Source organism: Ptychodera flava, chromosome 20 (assembly GCF_041260155.1).
Source record: "Ptychodera flava strain L36383 chromosome 20, AS_Pfla_20210202, whole genome shotgun sequence".
NCBI classification, from domain to species: domain Eukaryota; kingdom Metazoa; phylum Hemichordata; class Enteropneusta; family Ptychoderidae; genus Ptychodera; species Ptychodera flava.
The window spans coordinates 15746676-15767474 of NC_091947.1; the positions used below are offsets into that span (position 1 = coordinate 15746676).

The 20799-nt window shown below is 41.0% G+C and overlaps 3 protein-coding genes across 3 annotated transcripts in view; all 3 read right to left on the bottom strand.

The window, feature by feature from the left end:
* LOC139120144 (regulator of G-protein signaling 12-like) overlaps positions 1-20799 on the bottom strand; it is a 435920-nt gene that overhangs the window by 66611 nt on the left and 348510 nt on the right. The gene's annotated exons all lie outside the window — the stretch shown is intronic.
* Positions 2736-4529, bottom strand: LOC139120139 (homeobox protein ceh-30-like). Its single transcript, XM_070684289.1, has 3 exons — positions 4262-4529; positions 3683-3876; positions 2736-3349 (listed from the first exon to the last, which is right to left on the bottom strand). Exons 1-3 carry the CDS (start codon positions 4464-4466, stop codon positions 2942-2944), a joined length of 807 nt encoding a protein of 268 aa, XP_070540390.1. The 5' UTR covers positions 4467-4529; the 3' UTR covers positions 2736-2941.
* LOC139120140 (homeobox protein vent1-like) lies at positions 11866-13723 on the bottom strand. The gene is made up of 3 exons (XM_070684291.1): positions 13427-13723; positions 12937-13118; positions 11866-12581 (listed from the first exon to the last, which is right to left on the bottom strand). The coding sequence occupies exons 1-3, from the start codon at positions 13695-13697 to the stop codon at positions 12018-12020; spliced, it is 1017 nt and encodes a 338-aa protein (XP_070540392.1). The 5' UTR covers positions 13698-13723; the 3' UTR covers positions 11866-12017.

The following is a 20799-nucleotide window of genomic DNA, read 5'->3' on the forward strand; positions in this document are numbered from 1 at the left end:
GCAAATTTTCTAGCCCCCCACGCTCTACTACCTAAAAATTTTCGAATCCCCCTGAATTCCTCCAGCCCCTCTAAACGTTTTGTGTGAACGCAGCCTTAACTACAAAGCATAACTGCAATTTTCCACTACTTGCAGAATAGTCTATATTTTCGCAAAATAAGCAGGTTAAAACTACATTTTCTTCAAAAGCAGGCAAAAAGTGCTTACTTGAAAGTCGACGTTTTGTAAACATTTGCTCGGTCAAAAGTCTACATAATGCTTTAAGTGGGGTGCAAAAGCGCGGTACATATATGTATACCCTTCCTACTATGCGAATGGCATCACTGATGAGTATGAGTGTCACAGCTGATATGACGTTAAACAACCGCGGCAAACACAGCAGAGTAACCTTTTTCTCGTGGAATTTTGCAATAACAGTGGGTTCTAATATGATCTAGGCCTAATCGCAAAAATGATTTCGCATTCTATACCTTGTCATGACCTCTTTCAACTGAGTCGGTTTGATACGAAGAACACCATTCTCGCCGGATGCGAAAATTCCTCCTAAGGCCATGCACCATCGGGGAAGGGTCGACGCTCAGTTTCTAGCTCCATGCTCAGAGTGACCAGAGTTTTAGTCGTCCTGTTATGTGCGAAACTTCCAACTGTGACGTCGATGAGAAAATAAGCATTGTTTGAAAACCAAAAACCTAACAAATTTAGATATTGAAAATATTAAAAGAGCGAAGAAATAAACGAGAACATTGAGGACCTATCTCCTATTGATTGGTATTCAGAGAGGCGAACAAACAGTCGGTTCAAACTTTTACAATTGAGTAGCATTTCCGCTCGTTTCACATCTCTGGCGTTTTCAAAACGTTGGAAGACAAATCCTGGATGTTTACATTATGAGTGTGACGTGTCAGAGTACAGGTTAGTGTTTACGTCGACATCCAGTGATCGCACAGCCTAGAATCCTATTCGTCCGCTTGCCTCCGTACCTCCGACCCCGAGGGAGGAGTGGGTCGGAGGTACGGAGGCGAGCGGACGAATAGGATTCTAGGCTAGTGATCGCAGAACACGCGTGTTTCAAGTCAGAAGTCTAGGAAATGTTGGCTTTGCTACGGTCAGCAGGTTTTAGAGCCTCAGGCAGTAAAGCGGTGTATTCTGATTTTTGATGTCAGTCCACAAACGACAGACTGGATATGTAAACCAACGTTCAAAAAGTTACTACTGGAACGGATTTCTGTGATTAATCCTTTTGCCAGTGGCACTTGTGGATCGGAAAACATGCGCTAGAGGTTTTCACGTCAAATGTAGTAAATTAAACGAAAAACAAAACGACATTAATATCAAACGCAGTCACGTGTGGGTCGAGCGCAATGCAAGTGAGACACGCTTATACGGCATATCGATCTGTGGATGGCAGCTTGTGCTATGACAAGAGGTGAGGCCTGCTCGATCGTTGATAGGACAAATATTTTGTTTGTCGGAAGAGATGGACTATTGCTGTCGTTCTTTTTGTATCAATGAAATAATGTTGATAAGTGCAGTCACTGTGCTTGGAATTGCTCGAATGTAACACAATCCCCTTTCTGTAAATGATGCACTGTCTGTACCAAATGTCGGGTTTTTCCAATACGAAGATCAGTTCAAAACTTTCGAAGGTAGCAACGCCCTCGCACTGTAGCAATCGTGACTACGCAGACTTTCGTTTTGCCAAGTTCTTCATACATACACATATTTACGTCACTCAACTATAGACTTTCTCTCCCCGGATTTTTGCGAGTTCCATTCTCAAAACCCAATGATTTATGAAATAGCTTGTTTAATTTCATTTGCAAGACACAACACCATCCCTCCATCCACCCATGGGACGTTGACATGATTTAATAAAATAGGGTGTAGGACTCGCAGTATGTGACGTATGGTACATGAAAACATTGTTTATTACGGATGGCTTAAGCGGGGGCGTATGGTTATCTCATAAATAATCTGGGATTAATAATTTCTTCAGTTGGTAATCCAGCCTATAGACACCCGAGAGCAGGGCGGCCGAAGCCCCGCCCCTATAAGCCGAAGAAAATACCTTGTCCCCTTCGCTTTGTTCGGCAACGTTCGTTCGCAGTCGGGGGTCTTGACAGGATTTTGCCCGTATCATAGACATGTCTGCACACAGCAGCTGGTAAACTGGCCCCCAGTCGTCTGGCTTTTCTCGGCAGCAGTAACTGGCTGGCCATGGCGTTCACCCACGGTCCCTCTACAAATTTGTGGAGGGACCGTGGTTCACCCAACGCACTAGCCTACCACTTAGCGCGAGTCTGGTGAAGTTTAATCCATTCTGTTTTGGTATTTATATGCCCACAGACTTTGGGCAAGTCTAAACAGTTGGTTGATGGAGTAAAAAGCAACTCTATGGGATTTTTGTTTTTTTTCAAATTTGAAAACACAAGGCAAAATCGATTTTTTTTCCATGTGATTTCACTTATATAAGCACGAATACTAAAAGGGGTAAATGGAGGTTAATTTGGGGTTGTGGAGGATTTTGCAATTCTTTCACCCAATCTTCAGCATCATGCGTGACTGCACTTTTTTATTGTGTGTTGTGTACAGGACAATGGACTTAACTTTTGTTGACTTATTTTTTTTTTTTTGAAAGAAGCGAAGCCTGTCACTTTCCTTGTAAAATGGGCTGTGGTGAGTGCATTATTGAAAAGGGGGCAAAAACATAAAGGAACAAAACCAAGGAAGCAAAATTTCAAACGAATGGAAAGTTTATTAGGAAATAAATAGTTTAAAAATTCTGTATATACAAAAATTTCGCTGAAATTTTTAAGTCAAAGAACACGAAACTGGGGGTACTTGGTACCGGAAGAATGCAATGAAACGAAACAATAGTCAGACGGCATTGATGTGTCTCTGTCATTTTAAAAGTAAATAAATCTCTATCAAGGAAACTTCTTCAACCAAAGTACGGTAGCGAGTATTGTCCATGAAATGACCTGTAGGGGCTCGACACTATGGGTCCTATGTTGTAGTTCGCTGCTGGGTGAAGATGCATGGCTGGTGCGAAAGCCGCCCTCATCGGTGGCATGGTTTGGTACGATAACGTCGGCACTGCTGCCTGGTGGTAGGGCATCGGTACCATGGGTTGAGTCGGTGGATGCAGGTGGACGGTTGTCATTGGTTGTAGCGGGGATGACATCACCGGCGTGCGGTAGACAGCTGGTGGAGAGGGGATGAGCGGTGATGGGTAGGAGGGATTGACGACTGCGGAATACGGATGAGGATCGAGAGGTGCTGCGTCGTCAGAGTAATCTTTGCGCTGTCTCTTCCACTTCATGCGGCGATTTTGAAACCAAGTTTTTATCTGCAATAATAAAAAAGGAAATCTCATTAATTTCTTGAAGGAGGTACACACATTTAGTCACTGAAGTCAGGTATAAACACCTCTCTCTCTCTCTCTCTCTCTCTCTCTCTCTCTCTCTCTCTCTCTCTCTCTCTCTCTCTCTCTCTCTCTCTCACGGTAGGTCCAATTTGATACTACCAATTACAAAGTGAGCCATTTTAGATGTTAGGCGTTAGTTTCGTTTGATGATGGTTTTATGAATAAGAAAGACATAATTTTAAGAAGAGCAGGACCGTATTTCGAATATTATATGACAAACAACCCGCAAATAAGTAAATCGAACCGTTTACACACCTGTGTTTCTGAAAGTCCAATTTTATCAGCAAACTCCTCACGTTCTGTGGGTGACAAGTACTTTTGGTCACGGAATTTCTTCTCCAATTTATAAACCTGCTCGTTACTGAACGCCGTGCGTGCCCGCTTTCGCCTTGACGAGCACGCACTGTAGCAACTGTCACTGGTGCTCAAGTCAGACCCACTGTCAGAGGCTGTGAAAAAAAAATAAAAAAAGAACAGGTTATTCACTGTGAATATGTTCTGGGAGAAAGTACAGCAATAACATAAGGTGTGGCTCGCAAGATTGTTTATTGCACGAACAAAATCTAATTACTATTTTTTGCACTGAGGATGTAATAGAAGTTGAGTTGAAGCTCACGCTATATTCAAGAAGTAACGACAAAGTGAGATATGTTTTTATGCACTGGATCTGTTAACGTAGGTAGATGGTTGTGGATGTATGGATTAGAGTTTAGCCCGACAGCACCTCTTAGACGACATTTTACGGTGCAACGACGTGACCGACAGATACTCTTTCGGTGTAGGGCACGTCTGGCCTTTAAACTGCGATAGGGATGGAAGTAGGCTAGTACTTACGTGTCGGGGAACTGATCGCACTCTCTGCACCACTGTATTCGGTCTCGGAGCCGGCAACGCTACTGGTGTCTGAGCTCTTGAATTTGCCATCGACCATGGCGGACGTCTGCGCAAGAATAACGGCAACTTCGTAATCGTCGACGTCAGACGGCCTTCTGGAGTCCTGTCTTTTTGCGTCGCTTGAGATATCGCCTTTCGTAACCATAGTTGTAATCGTAGAGAGCTGTGATGGATGTGAGAGTACACAGTAAAGTAGTGTACTGAAGGTAATAGCGACGCTTTATACTATCTGCGCACTGAGCTAATTTGCATAGACATGGTACGTATGGACCAATCACATTGCGGGGAAATGTGTGAAAAAGTATTATTGACTTGTGAATGGGGTCTGTGGAGTAGTGATAATGACTCAACAGGTTCTCACCTACTTTTGTTTACATGTGTCAACGCGTTAATTCTGGAAAAAATATCACATGAAAGCCCATATCATTGTCAACCTACATCGAACTTCAATCCAGTTTACACATAGCCGATAGGCCTATAGTTCTGACCACAATGAAGAGCTAGAAAGTTTTTCTCAACTGCCCGATGTGTTTTCTTTTGCTGGCGCCAGGGTTTTCACAGATTAACATCGATGGGAATCAGAATTGAGACAGCTCCACGACACAGAAGCGACTCTCGCCGAAACAAAAATACCCGTTCAGATTTTAAAAGAATAATTTTCGGAAGCTCATCGACATTGTCAGATACGACAGACGACCCGTACAAATAGGCATTGTATGCTGGCTTTTATCTGCAGCGATTGTTGAAATCTATCTGCGACATCATCCATTAAGATCTGCAGATAACGATCACAATATATTGTCCCTCAGGGTACGTTTGTAGAGACAACTAAGAGAGAAACCCTCCTGATCAGTGTCTACCCCTTTCCTCATGGGGATATATAAGCACAGAAGTAGCTCACATGACAAAACGTATCTGAAAGCTGCGGGTACTAGACACCGCACACCATGCATGCACATAGAGAATTGCACACAAAGGCTTCCCTTTCATGGAGTATTTCACTGAACAATTTCACTCATTAATGCAGTCTTTACGACTAGTTTCCCATACTCAGTAAAATTCAGACGGTTTCTATTATTAGGTTGGTAACTTGTGCCGCCGACCGTAGTCGCTGTATACGGTTGTGCCCGGGGAGGCAGGGGCGGTTTGCAGTTTCAACACGTGTTGGGCTGCGAAAAGAAGACATTAAATCGGCAATAAAGAAGTGTTAAACCACTTCACACCTTTCAGAGAGCCTTAAATTCCTGTCCCGACTGTGTGTAATGCCGGTGGCGCCAGCAAGTGAAAACAAACCTCCTCGTCTTTTGAAATCGACAACGATCCTCATTGTTTTCCTAACTGTGTCTTACACTTTCCCTCAATATTGACAATGATTTTTTTTTCCAAACCGAGTAACAAAGGGACCACACGAGGTTAGCAAGGAATCCGTCGATGGCGAGAAATTCCGGACAGCGCCTATCGGTGTCAAATCGTTGATCGATGGGGTGTTAGGAGCTTTTCACGCTAAACATCGTAATGACAAGACCCGAGGCAGCTGTTTATGTACAAACTCATGTACATGTATTGTATGTAAAGGAAAAAGGATGCGGATCTTGTAGAGAGAAACATGGTTCAATTAAACGCCCCCTACCCGCTTCAGTCGATTTACGCGGGTAAAAGTCGGTCGCAAAGGAAAAAAGTACGGTAATCTTTGTTGACCAGTTTCATTTTTCCCTTGTTTCTTACTCTATCCTAAATTGTTTTTCCTGTGCGAGGAATGGATCCAGCTATCATTAACCGCGATCATGTGAATATAGAGGTGTAAATGTTTCCATTGTCCGGTATCTAATGCCCAATACTCGTACTTTTTCTCGCTTCGTTAGGAACGTGTGAACAGAAGAAAGCTACATTACAATGACAATTGGTAGAGCTTTCACTTTCTATTGATTTTCACGGCAATCGCACCTTGCTGGCGCCAGCCCTGTATCACAGAGGATCCGCCGACTATTTGGTTGTAATTAAAAAAAAATTGAGTAGCGAAAGAAACTTGACAATTGATCATCAGGTATAGCTTAGTGTAATGGTACTTTTTTATGAAGAACTTGTTAATTGAAAGATATATCAGAAAAGACGCTGATTACCAACAACAAAACACTGTTCTATATTGTAGCATAGGCCACTCCCGCATTTCCCCGAAACATGAAAACTGCCGACTTTCATTGATACACTAATACACCTTTTATATTGCTTTGCTTGGCGTTTTTAGAAAATCTTAATACAAATTTAGTAATATATATATATCTTAGCTTGCGATACATGTCCATGATCCCTCTACAGAGTGGGCCATGATACAATATCAAGGCGTTGGGTATTGGGCAAATCGATCTGGTTCATGCACCGAATGTAGTGTACGGACTGTGGCTTATCTTGGCTGTACACGTCATCTGGTCCAACCTGTTCAACCCCAGTTCCACAGGTCCACAATCAACATTTATAACAAAGGGTTTGAGCTAAACCATGGTGGTGAAATTTAATTGCTATTTAATATCGACAATGTCGCGTCAGCGAACAAGTTATGAACCACGAAGAAGTGGCAAATAGTTACATCAGCAACAAAATGTTCATGGAGGTATTGCACACATATGAATACATACCTCTTTGCGTGGTAACGCTACGAAAGGCCGTGCTTCCTCGATATGCTATATTGATTCAACGCAAAATGTGTACAATCGCGTTGACCTATGTCAAATCTTAAGTTCGTTTGTTATCGGTGCACGCGACGTGTTACAAATACTGGCGCCGTTAATTAAATGTGTGCCTTGTACACTACCAAGAGCGCCAAACGATCGTCAAAAGTGCGATTGGAACACATTTCACACATCCAAACTGAATACATGGAAAACCTATACAATCCATTGTCCGAACGCTCAAATTGCTGTTATTCTGTATTTGTATGTTAATCGAATTTTTATCGGGATTTAGTTGATATGCGGGCACCAGAAGGTTATTAAGCTCTCAGCGCTTTTTTAAACATTTAAGCGATTACACGGTTTATGACGTGCATGGACAATGACACCATGATGTTTATTTCAATGGCTTGTTGGCGCCATTGTAAATATCAACATCACTGATTAATAACTTTAGACGATTTTCACACGATTGATTGATAAAATATATCCTGTAGGTTTACTTTGTGTCGTTGCTGAATGAAGTATGAGCATATGATATATCATGGACCTAAAAACGGATTGTAACCTAATATTTAGCCAAAACAGTGTCAATTAAATTTAAACTATTTGCGACATAATCAGTTTCAAGTAGTCATTACAATTGTTATAACAACTATATGTTACCGCCATGTCTTTTGTAAATTCATTATTCCACTCTGCCCGTATCTAATGCGTCAAGAGAAGGAAAAGAGAGTCCGCCCTAAAACCGATGAAATAAGTAACAGTGGTACGATGTGTACGATGCGTTAAGAACAAATCACTAAATTTTATTTTTGTTCAATCGGTCAAGTTTCTGATAAAACCCATTTTTGTCAATTCAATTTCACGCCATTTGATCATACGCGGACACGCAAAAGAATGCTGCATGACTTGTCGAGAACACCACAGCCAGCCTAATGTCTATTGCGTGTTAGGGTATACCGTTTACACACAGCTGCCTCGCACACAAAGAAAACTTCCTGTATCCCTTCATATGCTGCTCCAATGATCCGCAATTGCTAGAGATAGCAAAGCTATACATGACGTGAATCTTGCCCGTGGTTCATTTGACCCGGACAACATATAATAAATTACGTGGGAGGACGTTGCACCTCATAAAAATGTACCATCACACTGGTGTCATGTCTCGTATTGAGTAATGTGCGAATAAAACGATTGTAAACAGATTACTGAGGGCCAAAGGGGGCATATTAAAATACCCATTAGCGCTTGGAACGAACAGTGCGTACTGAAAATTACATAGTTAAAATATTCTACATGAACGTGTGTGAAAATAACTTAACAGTCTAACTCCTTCAGTCTTGAACCGACCATCTCGAACCGACGACATATTCATGCGCCTCCTCAGCTGCTGTAATTTATGAATTTGCGTGAATATAATTCATTTGATAGCAGTCAGTGCAGGGAAGGCGTGTTTTATAATTGGGAATAGGTGGATCGGGTGCCGAAAAAAATACAGGCTGTGATAAAGATTATAATGAAATTGACACGAGTAGGACGAGACCTAATAGACTAACACGGAGCATAGAGGTCGAGGTTTTACCTCTATCATGGATGTAAAACAATAGATGCCTCTATGCACTGGGGTACCAGTACCATGGAGGTAGCGCCTACTACCTGCAGGGTAGTACACACAGACTATGGAGGTAGGTAGTACACCTATACCTCAAGGCATGGACTGAACATGCCAAAGTACGACTGTAGAACAGTGGGCCCACACGAAGCTGAGGTGCGACTCAACAACATCTAAATTCAGAGGGTAGTATGTTTGTATTTCTTCACCATTAAACAAGACCCCCCTCCCTCGACAGGCCCTGATTTCAACCTTGAGGAGGATGTGGCAACGTGTTTTTCGGACGTGCCTGGACCAAGTGTGCTTGTGTGCATCTTGCATACGCTGGAAATACATTATAGTACGGTGACTTTCGAGTTGGGTTTTACCGTAGTACACCCACGTTGCATCTCCCACGTTGGGAATATATAGCAGACAACAAACAGGAACTGCCGTAGGCCCTGATCCTACGTACAAAAGTGGTGTTAAAAATCTTGGTTAATTCACAACCTCTGTAACATACGCGTGATTCTTTGGATAAATAAATGTGAGGCATTATGTGCGCAGTTGAGTCCAAGAACAATCTCTTTCTCCTTACTAATTCACAGGTTAATTGTAGTGCGATATTGCATTAGCCTTACGATTCTTTTAAAGATTTGTGAAACCCGTCAACATGTTCAAAAAGTAACTTTACATTTCAATGGCTATCAATGAGAACAAAACGAAGATCAAGACTTTCGTCTTCCCGGCGCCAGTGGATGGTCATTTGCATACGTGAGTGACCGAAAGTAAATTGAAAGGATGGGATTCCGCGATTAATTAGAGAATTTCTCACGTTTACAATCAGCGATGTGTAAATCACAAACAGGGTAAAAGACATGCGTTCAAACGTCTCTGAAGACATTGAATTATCGAATTAACCTTCGTTAGTCAGGAGTTCGTGTTCAGTGACCGGGTAACATTGACAATGAAATCTTACAGACCAGGTATTTCAGAGGTAATACCTTCACCCGGGCGTTGAATGTTTTTGACGCTTTCTTCTTCCGGTCTGAGCATGGTCTATTTTTACATCCATGGTCTGAGGGACTGTGGTCTATGGTTGTATCGACATAAGCGACGACTACTCCCTTTCGCATACTGTCAAATATGGCAAGGAATGTACTATTGTCATTATATATACATCTTCCTCGGCTTGCTCCAAGTCTGCGCATGGGCATATAAGTATCAAAACATATAAAAAATCGGAGGACTACATCAGCAGACCGACGCGCTAATGGTGGGCTCTTGCGTAGATCGTGTGGTGAACTCCTTGACTAGCTAGTAACTAGGAAAACCAGGCGACTGGCGCGGGGGGGGGGGGGGGGCAGTCTAACATCTTTAAGAAAAGAAGTACATCTTTTATTTGAAACCAGTGTGTAGAAAGGTTGTAATTGAAACATAACGTATGAGCCCTGTATGCGCAAATGATTGCTTACAATATGCGATGTTATTTTTTTTGACGAACGAATCCCAGTCCGGACTTGAATTTATTGGTAATTTATTGGTGGAGACGCTACCCCTCATGTTTGTAAACAATAACATTGAACACCACATGCATGTAGGGTGTGTTGTCAAGTTGAACACTGAGCGTTCGGCGCGATTTGGAAATAAAAAACAGAAAGAAACTGTATTACACAAACAGGACAAAGACAACTGAAAATACACTACAAGTTACAACTGTTGGAGCTGGAGAAACTAATGCTTTAAGTCACGGCTCGTTCACTAATGGTCGCTGTTGGTGGCGAACTCAACACTGCACGCAAGTCGAGGGGCTTGCTCCTCAACGACCGTGACTAATTCTTATCACTGTTGTATTTACGTCATATAAAGACTTTGCTGAAGCCCGAGAAGGTATCATCCGCGACAGCACTACAAATCAACTTTCTCATTTACATTATTTAGGAAAGATATGCAACAGCATTATTTTTTCATCAACAAAATTCTTGTTAGTTCTCTGTATCATTGGGTAATTTGACCAGTCCATTACACCATGAATGTAGTCTAGCTCTATTTTCGTGTTTACACTACATGGAAGATCATTACGGATCATGTAAGATCAATTTTGTATTAGGCGAAAAAAAATAAACTATGCTGTTCCGATAACATGGTTTTCAAAAATAAAGTAGATCGACAGGATTTTTTTCCCAATTTTTTTTAAATATGCATTTTTCAGGGGTTCACGGCGGTTAAACACTGCCCACAACATTCCAAATGTATCCTACCACAGTCCCTATCCACATATAAAAGAAAAAAAACAAACATAAACGACATCCTCGTTCAAGCAAAATCAAATGCTAAGCACAGTCCCTCTACGCGTGATTTTACGGTTTTTTTCTTTCTTTTCTTCACCTCCGTGTTTACGAAGCTCTAAAAGTTTAGGGTCGCGGCAGGTAAAAAGTAGGGTAGGTCGGTAGTATTTCTGTAGAGCGGAGTGCAGTGTTATGTTTCTGAGATGTCTTCAACCGTTGCACATCTGTTGATCGAAGGGAACGCTATTCAGCATGTGCAAAACCCAGAGAGGTGCTTCTGGACAATGAGACTCGAGTATCCAGCGTGGATTTTGATCTCGTGTTTTTGTTTTTCGACTGCTCATCGATGGTTTTGTGAGGCCGCTGGCGCCAGTGAAGACAACATACCGCCCTGTTTCATTGTTCGGTGATCCAAAGAACAATTGCGACGTTAATAGAAGTCTTACACCCTTTTCAGGGATTTAAAACACTTAACAAGTTGACCCACAATTAAGCTATTGCTAAGACTACTCACAAACACTCCTAAATTATGCTCGTCCAACGCTTATTAGTGCAATGTAACTTTTTTCAATGGCAGCCAAGTCGACGGAATTTTCAACGGTCCCGGTTTCGTAAACAGGGACCGTTGTTGTCTTGCGTGGCATTCAAATATCTGGGTCACATTTCGATCAAAATCGCAGAATTGTGATGTTAGTATAGTTAACTTAATTACCGAAGATTACAAGAACAGCCATTTAATTGGTATCCCTGTAAATGCAAAGCAATGCCTTTCTATCTAGCTAATTCGACGATTCAATATTAATATTAATTCTATATATCAATTGCTTGCATTAATTAATTGTTAATAAATGTAATAGGATATGTTGAAAGGGAAGAAAGCTAATTTATAAAGAAACAATAAGCAGCATGTACATTATGGAGAATTACAAGCACACGCACACACAGCTACCGAAACACACTTTAAATACACACCATACGACACATCTCAAAAATATTTTTTTTCAAAATTATCCTTTCCGATATTTAATTATTAATGATAAGTAAATATACGTATATAAAATTGTAATGTATTCACAATATTTACAATGGCAGGGTATCTCGTTTGCTACATCAACCAACTTCCAGATAATAAAATTAATGCGAATTCTTTAAAGTACTTGCGTGGTTAGAACACCACTGCCGTTTAAATTATTGAAGTTAGTGAACATTTTGACGACATATAACAAATCGTCGATTGATGTTGATCGAAATTCCCCTCCCCCTTTCGATAAAGTACTTGTGACGTTTAATTCAGTACTGCAGACTTGTATAGTGTCCGCGTAGTGGTCCGAACGGCGTTGGAACTGCGCGGTAGCTTGAAAAATCGAGTCCGCTGGGAACGGCACGCAGGGTCGTGGCAAGAGCGTGAACGGTGCGTAGTGCGGCAAGGCAGTGAGCATAGGGTAGTGCGATGGATAGTATTCTCGCCTGGGCAGTGGGATCGGTGGAATATGGACTGTCGTCATCGGTTGGGGACCTTGCAGCTGTGCCTCAGGAATAACAGGTGGCGCCAGTGACGATGGAAACATGGCGTGATGGGATGGATAGGTTGAAACGGGATAAATCATCGATTTGCAATATCCACTGAAGTGTACATCGCCACTCGGAACGTCAGCGCCCGCTTTAGGTTGTCTCTTCCATTTCATTCGTCGGTTTTGGAACCAGGTTTTCACCTACGTAGTAACATAAAAGATAAAAAAAACTGTTTATTATCATTATATTCACCGTAGTGCTATTTATGAAGTTTACTGCTTTTCGATCAGCATTTCAGTAATAGTGCTTCGTCCACCATAGCTGAACAAAAGTGATATATCTTTGTTTTGGAGAATATGTTGTTTATTCAGATGAAAAATTCTTTAATTGGTGTCGGAAATCAGGTGTTTGCTCGTTCGTGGAGCCTACGGCTACTCCACAAAGTGTGGAGTGACTCGGGCTATGATGGAGCATAGTCCCTCGTGGAGCCAAAAAAACGACCCTCCATGGATTGTCTCACTGTTACTTTTCACACAAGAAAGGTTAAATTTTTACCTGCATTTCCGAAAGTCCAACTTTCTCCGCGAAGTCTTCTCGTTCGGCCGGGGCCAAGTACTTCTGTTCGTTAAATTTCTCCTCGAGCTTGATGATCTGTTCGTTGCTGAATGCCGTACGCGCCCTTTTCCGTTTCCGTCCGACTGTTTCGCCACAGCTGTAATCTGAACTCACTTCGGATACTGCAAAAAAGGAAAGCGAAAAGATAAAAACATAAGTTCGCTCGTTGGTTGATAAAAGATCAAAGTAACCGAAATTTGAAAAATGCTTTGTAACGTACACGTCTTTTGAAATGCTGTAAACGTGAAGTGGGTAATCGGGGCAGTTTCGGCAAAACCGGTATATATACCCAGACAGTAAAAGCGAGTCTCCCTTCTCAGTATTGTCTATGATTCAAATCATTTTTTGCAAAAAAAAGGACATCATTCTTGTAGACGATTGAAAATTCCGTCTCGTCATTTTTCACATGGTGGCATACTTTGATACTTACGTGTTGGTGAAGACGATGCGCTATTTCTTTCCTTAGCTTCCGCGTGTGCTTCATCACATGATATAGCGAGGGTCACTTCGCCAATGTTGCCATGCTCCGCCCGTGCATCGGCGTGCTTCGGTCTGGACATGAGCGCTTCTTGGGTCATCTTCGTTGATGCCAGGTGATTTGAATTTGCGTCCGTGTGTTTCCCGTCGGAATGAGAAGTAACGTATACGTGCGGGTCGCATACAGTCTTATATAGGGCTGTTTCGTGGAGCGAGTTTACCATAACAAATAGCTTAATTTGTGTTGTACAACAGTCCACGGCTGAATGAGCCCAGTGTAATGAACCAATGCGCTGGTTGCTTTGAAAATGCAGTGGTGATAAACAGTGGGTAAATTACCGTTAAACTATTAACCATGCGGAAAGAAAAGATTAAACATTGTTGTGTTTTGTAAGATTGAATATCAATTATCGTTTCTAATTAGTCCATATGTGCCAGGACTAGTACTGACATCATTGGTTGTGCACGTGAACATAAGGTGACATGAAATTAAAGGTGTTAGTGAATCATTTCTAGTCATGAAAAATGTTTTAAAATATTCTGAAAATTAGTTTTCTTCACGTTTCAATAGACTATTCGAATTGGAATGTTGGAAAACAAAAGGTGGCGTAGGTCCTAATTCGTATCAAAATGTAACGATTTAGTTTTCGCTGTTGATTGAGTCTATGACCATTCTGGAAACACAAGCATTCAGACAATAGGGCTTCTGGTCCGTACCTAATTAATCACCGTTTTCCGAATTAGTGTATATACTATTTCTAGTTCTTCAAGTGCATTTAGCTTTTTTTCCTATAACTTTCTTGCCACCAGACTTTGTGCTAAATGTTAGAAAGGCAAAAAGTATGACCAATATATTACATATAGTTTTGGAAAATGATGAAATATTATAAATGCAGTTTATTCTGCTTTCATGCAATGATCGAAACCTAAAATTTAAATTGTGTTCATCATTGATCCATGTCGGTTATCACAGATCACAGAAATGAGAGAGAGAGAGAGAGAGAGAGAGAGAGAGAGAGAGAGAGAGAGAGAGAGAGAGAGAGAGAGAGAGAGAGAGAGAGAGAGAGAGAGAGAGGGGGAGGGGGGGGGAGGGAGAAAGGCAGAGATGGAGAGAGGCAGAGAGACAGAGAGGTAGGCGGTCATGCAGACAGAGACAGACATACAACAGAGGTCCATTGCCTAAAACACTTGGTCATATACGACTAGCTCTGTCTAAAACTGTCTCTTCGCAATTTCAGCGTGGACTGCCCAATCGGTCCGCATACATCAGAAGTGCTGGTAGCACGTGATACAAAGGCGTACGCGCGCGTGCACTTTTTGCGCTGTATATCTGAAGGGCATTTTCGTTGCGTGACCACGATGTAAACGCTTTCCATGTGAAATAGTGGTGACATAGGACGACAATGGGAAAAGCGATACTTGTTCGGAGTTATTAACATTTGTGAATATTGGTAAGCCCGTCCCTCTCATCAGTTGCCTTGAATCTTGCTGGTAGTATGTACACACTCAGAAACGTATATGCTGGTAGAATGCCTGTAGGCATAAAAAAACTCCAAAATCCCCCAAAAAAACTTTTTGTGATTAAAATTTACACATGAATGTTCCCATCTGAAACCCACCACAAGGCTGTTTTTGTTTCACGTTGAGGCTCCCAAGCTTCAACTCAAAAGCAGTGGACATTTGGACAGGTGGATCGACGCTTCGTCGCTCTCTGTAGTTTTGGTAACAGCTCATAAACTGTGAGAAAATTTCCCCCGGTTGCTGTACATGCACTCCGAGGAAAACCCATCTTTGAAGCCGACATATCATTTGTTTAGAGCTATTTATGAATTTGTCACCACGGAGGATGACGTGGTGTGTATAGGCACGATTTCCTCGCACGATTGTTTACGTCATCAAGACTTTGTTACTAATAACTTTTAGCGATGCAAATGTTTTAACCCTTTCATAAAGGTGTAATCGTACACCATAGCGTGCCTCCATGTCTCTCTCCATCACTCAAATACAAGTAGTTCACTATCCCCTGAATGAAACGAAACCCATTTCAATACCGAATATTTTAGCTTGTTAATAAATTTATCAGATTGTGTCACAGATGGTGATCTCTGTTAACATCCGGTTGGCAAAATAATACCCTACAATTACCATGGATTTCTAATTATACCCGTCACTACTGCAATGGATCAACCTAATGGCCACTCTCAAGAAGGTGACAACGGTATTCAAATCCAATCATAGCCTTCGAGTCATGCGTACTTCGCCTTTCATGAATTGTGTCACTCATTGGCGGTGGCGCCACCAAGTCAACATGGGGGATTTGTTAATCTATTGTTTTCCGCGGAAAAACGGGTCTCTCGTGCATTTCTTTTCAACGCGTGTCTTTTCAGTAATAAATCAGCAAACACAACACCAGTTGCCGTAACAATTGTGTTTTGAACGGCTTCAGCGAAAACACGGACACTTGGATGATATAGCGCACAGTCCCGTCCATCATCGAGGAAATGTGGATACAAGACGCTGTCTGCAGACATTTATTGTTACGCTGTTTTGTTTTCCCATAAACAGATTGAACTCGAAGCAAGCCGGTGTCCGCTATGAGGCGATTGGGTTTTCCTAGGGCGATGAGGAAGTATTATGGCGTCAATGCATGAAGCACCATGTTTCGCTTCATGATATTTCCAACTGACGACGCCGGCTGCTCGAAAGATTCGAAAAAACGCCACCTTTTATGACTGCAGTAATAAGTTAACGTACGATTTTGTAAGCACGCAGTGTTCAGACTCGCGGTTGTTGGACATTAAAAGTGTGACGTCATGGATATGCAAATGAATCAGTAAATTTGAACTTATTCAACGGCGCAAAAATTCCGCCAAAACTCCCGAAATTTCAGGATGCCGGAACTGCAACATATATATCGACTCGCTTATTCAAGGATGTGAACTTTTTAATTTCTTTCTCATGTCAACCTCACGCCACATATCAAAACAGCGCATAATCATTAGAACCAACCCTAGCTCTATAATACACTACAACCCTAGCGAGACATCCGTTGCTGTACTTTCCAAGCTTATCGAAACCCCAATTGAAATGCAAGTAAGAAAAATTGAAATTGACCGACACTGTCCTTTTAAGTCATTTGACATTGAAGCACACAACAGAACATAGATTAATCGATGCAAATTAAAGTCAACGTATTTGTAAATTGCCATCAACAGCGCACAGAGTTTTATCCTTCATATCGCCCTCATTGAACAGCATTCATGACATCGAGGAAAGAGAATAAAATAATTATAGTAGCAAAGGGTGCAGTAGAAAGTTCTTTCAGGAGAGGATGTGGTTTATTCTCCTGTTTATCAGTGATACTAGTAGATCATTTTTGCCGACGCCGCAGCACGCGTCATCATAACGCCTGGTTGTGCAATTTATTCAATACTCTGATAAGGTCAATTTGCTAGATTCAAACTGTGGGATTCTGACAGTCACTCCGAACTTTATTATATTCTATTCACAACAGATGAGGGCGGGTTTCACAATTCGATACCGAACAGAGAGGGCGCGTTTTCACACACTGGGTTGATTGCCACCGCGCGCCAAGATGATTCAAGTTCTTTTGTATCACTGATAAATGTTGAAACCAATAACATTTTATGATGTTGCGTGGACAAGCCAATGAATAGACACTGGGGAAACAAAGAGAGAGAGAGAGAGAGAGAGAGAGAGAGAGAGAGAGAGAGAGAGAGAGAGAGAGAGAGAGAGAGAGACTTCAGTGATGATACGACGATAAGAAAAAAACTTTCAATCGCCCAAGTTCAGAACTTTCAGAGCTAACGGAAGACCCAACGATATCAAGCTGAGAACAGAAATGACAACTCGCTGATGTCATTTGATAAATGATGAAATATGCATTTTCCTTTGTTTCAAAGAGATGCTCTATGACATTGAAAAATAAACCTATCCTGGTGCAGCCATGGTCCCAGAAAATTACATTTTGCTGTATGATGAAGCGAATAACATTAAATCGCGAAAACCACAGATTCTCTACGGTCTATGGTTAAACTAATTGATTGGCTAAGACTCAAGCAGTCTTCAATTGTCACCGTTTCTTGTAATTACAGTGTTTATACACCAAATGTATCATTCATTTCGATTTCCTGCTCTTTTCGTTTGCTCCAGAAGATAATTACAGACCACGGAGCAACTGACCAGCGGTGACCAAAGACATCTGTGCTACTTCGATGTCTCCCAAGGGTCCGCTTGTGCTCAGATCGGCAAACAGTTCATTCAACTGAGTATAGTCGGCCAAGTACTCGTATCCGACTCCAGTCTGTTCCAGGGAAATATTCATAGACCCGTGATGACTAAATTTTCTCAAACTGACAACTGTCCAAACCGTATGCACATAGAAATTCTTTGTTATTATTCAACAAGTTCTTTCCGATTATCGATGCTGGTATTTACTCAGTCAAATCTATTATTCTACCGTACAGAAAATGAAAGGATTAGGCACTCGATTAATTACATGCCAATGGCGTTGCATGCAGTTTCTATATGTCAATGCATGAATCTAAAGTCGTACCGTTGTCGCCAGATGTGTTTTACTCACCGTGACTAATCACTTTACCGGCTGTTACATCAATTGGCTATAATTGGTCACAGGTTGTAAAATGACAATAACGAATTAAGTGGTTTCCGAGCAAGATGTCAGGCATAGTACACCCGGTAATTATGACCATTATATACAATGGAAATCTACTTCACGCCCTGATGCACATCCTCAGAAAAAAGAAATTATCGCTCTTGAGTGTACATCATGGTACACAGATGACTCTTAGAGTGTTTAGGGTTGCCGGTAATACTTAAAAAAATGAATATGATGACCTGTATTTAAACAGATACATGACCAGCAAACTTAAAGGGCCATTATTTGTAACTTTTGACCATTTTTTACACCGGAAAATTCCATGTTGGAGGCTCATATTTGTTGCAAAATGTTGTTTTACGAAGAAACAAACATGATTAGTGATGTTATAGCCGCATAAAACTGCTAATTTTTGTCCAAACGCGTTTCCCTTCCGAGCTCGTTTGTTGACGTCTGGCATGCTCAGCGTGCTAGGGAGAACGCAGATATGGTGACGCCGCGATCACGCGAGATGTACAAGTTCACCTTTATTGCGGGATCTAAACAACATTGCGTCGTGGATTGCCAGACATCTGGCACGCAACCTGTTCGGACAATGGACTACGACGTAAGTACCGGGCATAAGTAATGAATATTTATTTTTAAATTGCTGTAAATGGCTCGAGCAGGTGCAGAAGAATGCCTACGTTGGAATCCGCGTGTCAACAGAGTTTGTATTTCTGTCCGGACAAAAATTGAAATTTTCGTTGTAAAATCACATGTTATTTAGTTGTAGGGCACGTAATGTTTCCGAATAATATGCGATTCTCTGTTATTTGACAGACTCTTCAACATGAGCCAGTGATCATTTCAATCAAAACTAACGGAAAAATCGCCAGAAGATACAGCTAATGGAACTTTAAGGTAGAATGCGCCTCGGGGACAGATATTTGGACTCTCAAATCTTTTCAATTTCTTTTCTCATCTACACTTGTTGGGTTCATTATAAAGCCCTTGGTGTAAGAAAACTTTTGACCGTTTTAGTTTTTTGAAAATCGAAAATTTATTTTTCTTCATAGAGTTAACACAGGGATGGGAGCCATTTTGAATTTCAGATACCAAAATTTTGTACGAATGGCCTCCGATTGATTTTGAAAGAGAATGGTTGAGATATTCCTTGAGGAAAGTTTGAGCAAAACGTGTGTAAGTCTTTCACTTTCGAGGCGCATAATACCTTAAAATGAGATTTATTTCCAGGATAAAGTACGTAACGTGACACTGTGTATATCCACATAATTCATCTTTGATTCATTGAGTTATTGTAAAAAATGAAGGAAAATGACGAGTGAAACGAAACGGTTGGGTTGCTAACCGTCCAACGGAAAAAACGGAGAAAATGTCTGGCGTTCTATGTCAATCTGAACTCGTTTTTGTAAACGATAGTTTATTGTTTATCAAATTTCCTCAGCAAGAAATGAACTGCTTGAAGCCGTTATGCTGAAGAGAATATATGTACCTTGCAAAAAATTGTAAAAAAATCCACTCATCGTACAGAATTTACTTAAAAAGACACGCATCGTACACACAGACACAAAGTGACACAAATATATACCTTGATGAATAAGCATATTGTTGTTCATACAGAACAAAGAGAGAATGTCCAAAATTTACTTAAACCGGGAAGCCATTATAGTTAATCCAGCAAACGGTAAATACAACCAACACTTTAATTAATGCAATATATTGTTGAGGTAATCAATGAGTGGAACAAAGCTCGGCTTTATTCTGTTTGCGCTGAACACAAGGATTCGCAAAAGATGTGTTTTAAGGTTTCCCGCACTTTGGAAATGAAAGCTTTATGAACTTTCATTGGCTCTTATTAACACGATTGGATCTATTTGGGATAATCGGATGGTGAAATAATGTCGGATTTATCTCCAAATGAAAGCTTACTTCTTTTCTTTTTTTAAGTTATAAACTAGTTTTTGTGAGCAATTTGTAGTATTGCAACATTCAGCTATAGGGCACCAAACATTTTTGAGAAATTTGAAAAATATGAATATCTAATTCTCCCAAATTAGTTCCAACCGCGTTTACTATTATTGTTAAATTAATCATTGGCATCCCTCCCATCGTCTGAATTGAACGACAAATTATCCTTAATTCACCGAAATTTGAAATCCTGAATTGAAGCAATTTTCTGTTTTAATGCTATCGGAAGTATATTTCGATTTTGATTAAAAAATCACCTAGTAGTCTTAGAATCAATTGATTCCATACGAGTTGTAGGCGAGTCACAAAGAACAGTTATCCCGCGTCACTGGTTGTTCTGTCGCTGGGATGTATTCCGTGGAGAATCTATGCTAAATTCATGGAAAAAGGAAATTGTGAATATCTTAAAAGATCATTGTTAATGTTGTACTTGTTAGTCAGAGATCAAACCAGTTATTTGTACCACACTGTACAGCTTTTTTATCTTTTATCAACAAATGTGCAAGAAAAACCCTTACGTATCATTATAACGGAAAGGGTAAGAAAAAAGCTTTCAGTGCATTGGAGACATTTGGATGAAGGGTTTAGGTAGGTGCGCAGCCTAGCCAGAAGATCCTCCAGCCGAAGTTGTCGTTTTTTGACGAGCTTTCTAGTTGCTTGGTGCTCGTCCTTTGTACGATAAAAATAAAGAACCGAATCTATTCATTTTAGTCTTG

Excerpts from the sequence above, each read along its gene's own strand:
- LOC139120139 (XM_070684289.1), bottom strand. The coding sequence starts at position 4,466 with ATGGTTACGAAAGGCGATATCTCAAGCGACGCAAAAAGACAGGACTCC. Across the intron at positions 3,877-4,261 it reads TGCGATCAGTTCCCCGACAC|CCTCTGACAGTGGGTCTGAC; the intron begins GTAAGTACTAGC and ends TTTTTTTCACAG. Across the intron at positions 3,350-3,682 it reads TTGGACTTTCAGAAACACAG|ATAAAAACTTGGTTTCAAAA; the intron begins GTGTGTAAACGG and ends TTATTATTGCAG.
- LOC139120140 (XM_070684291.1), bottom strand. The coding sequence starts at position 13,697 with ATGGTAAACTCGCTCCACGAAACAGCCCTATATAAGACTGTATGCGAC. Across the intron at positions 13,119-13,426 it reads CGCATCGTCTTCACCAACAC|TATCCGAAGTGAGTTCAGAT; the intron begins GTAAGTATCAAA and ends CCTTTTTTGCAG. Across the intron at positions 12,582-12,936 it reads TTGGACTTTCGGAAATGCAG|GTGAAAACCTGGTTCCAAAA; the intron begins GTAAAAATTTAA and ends GTTACTACGTAG.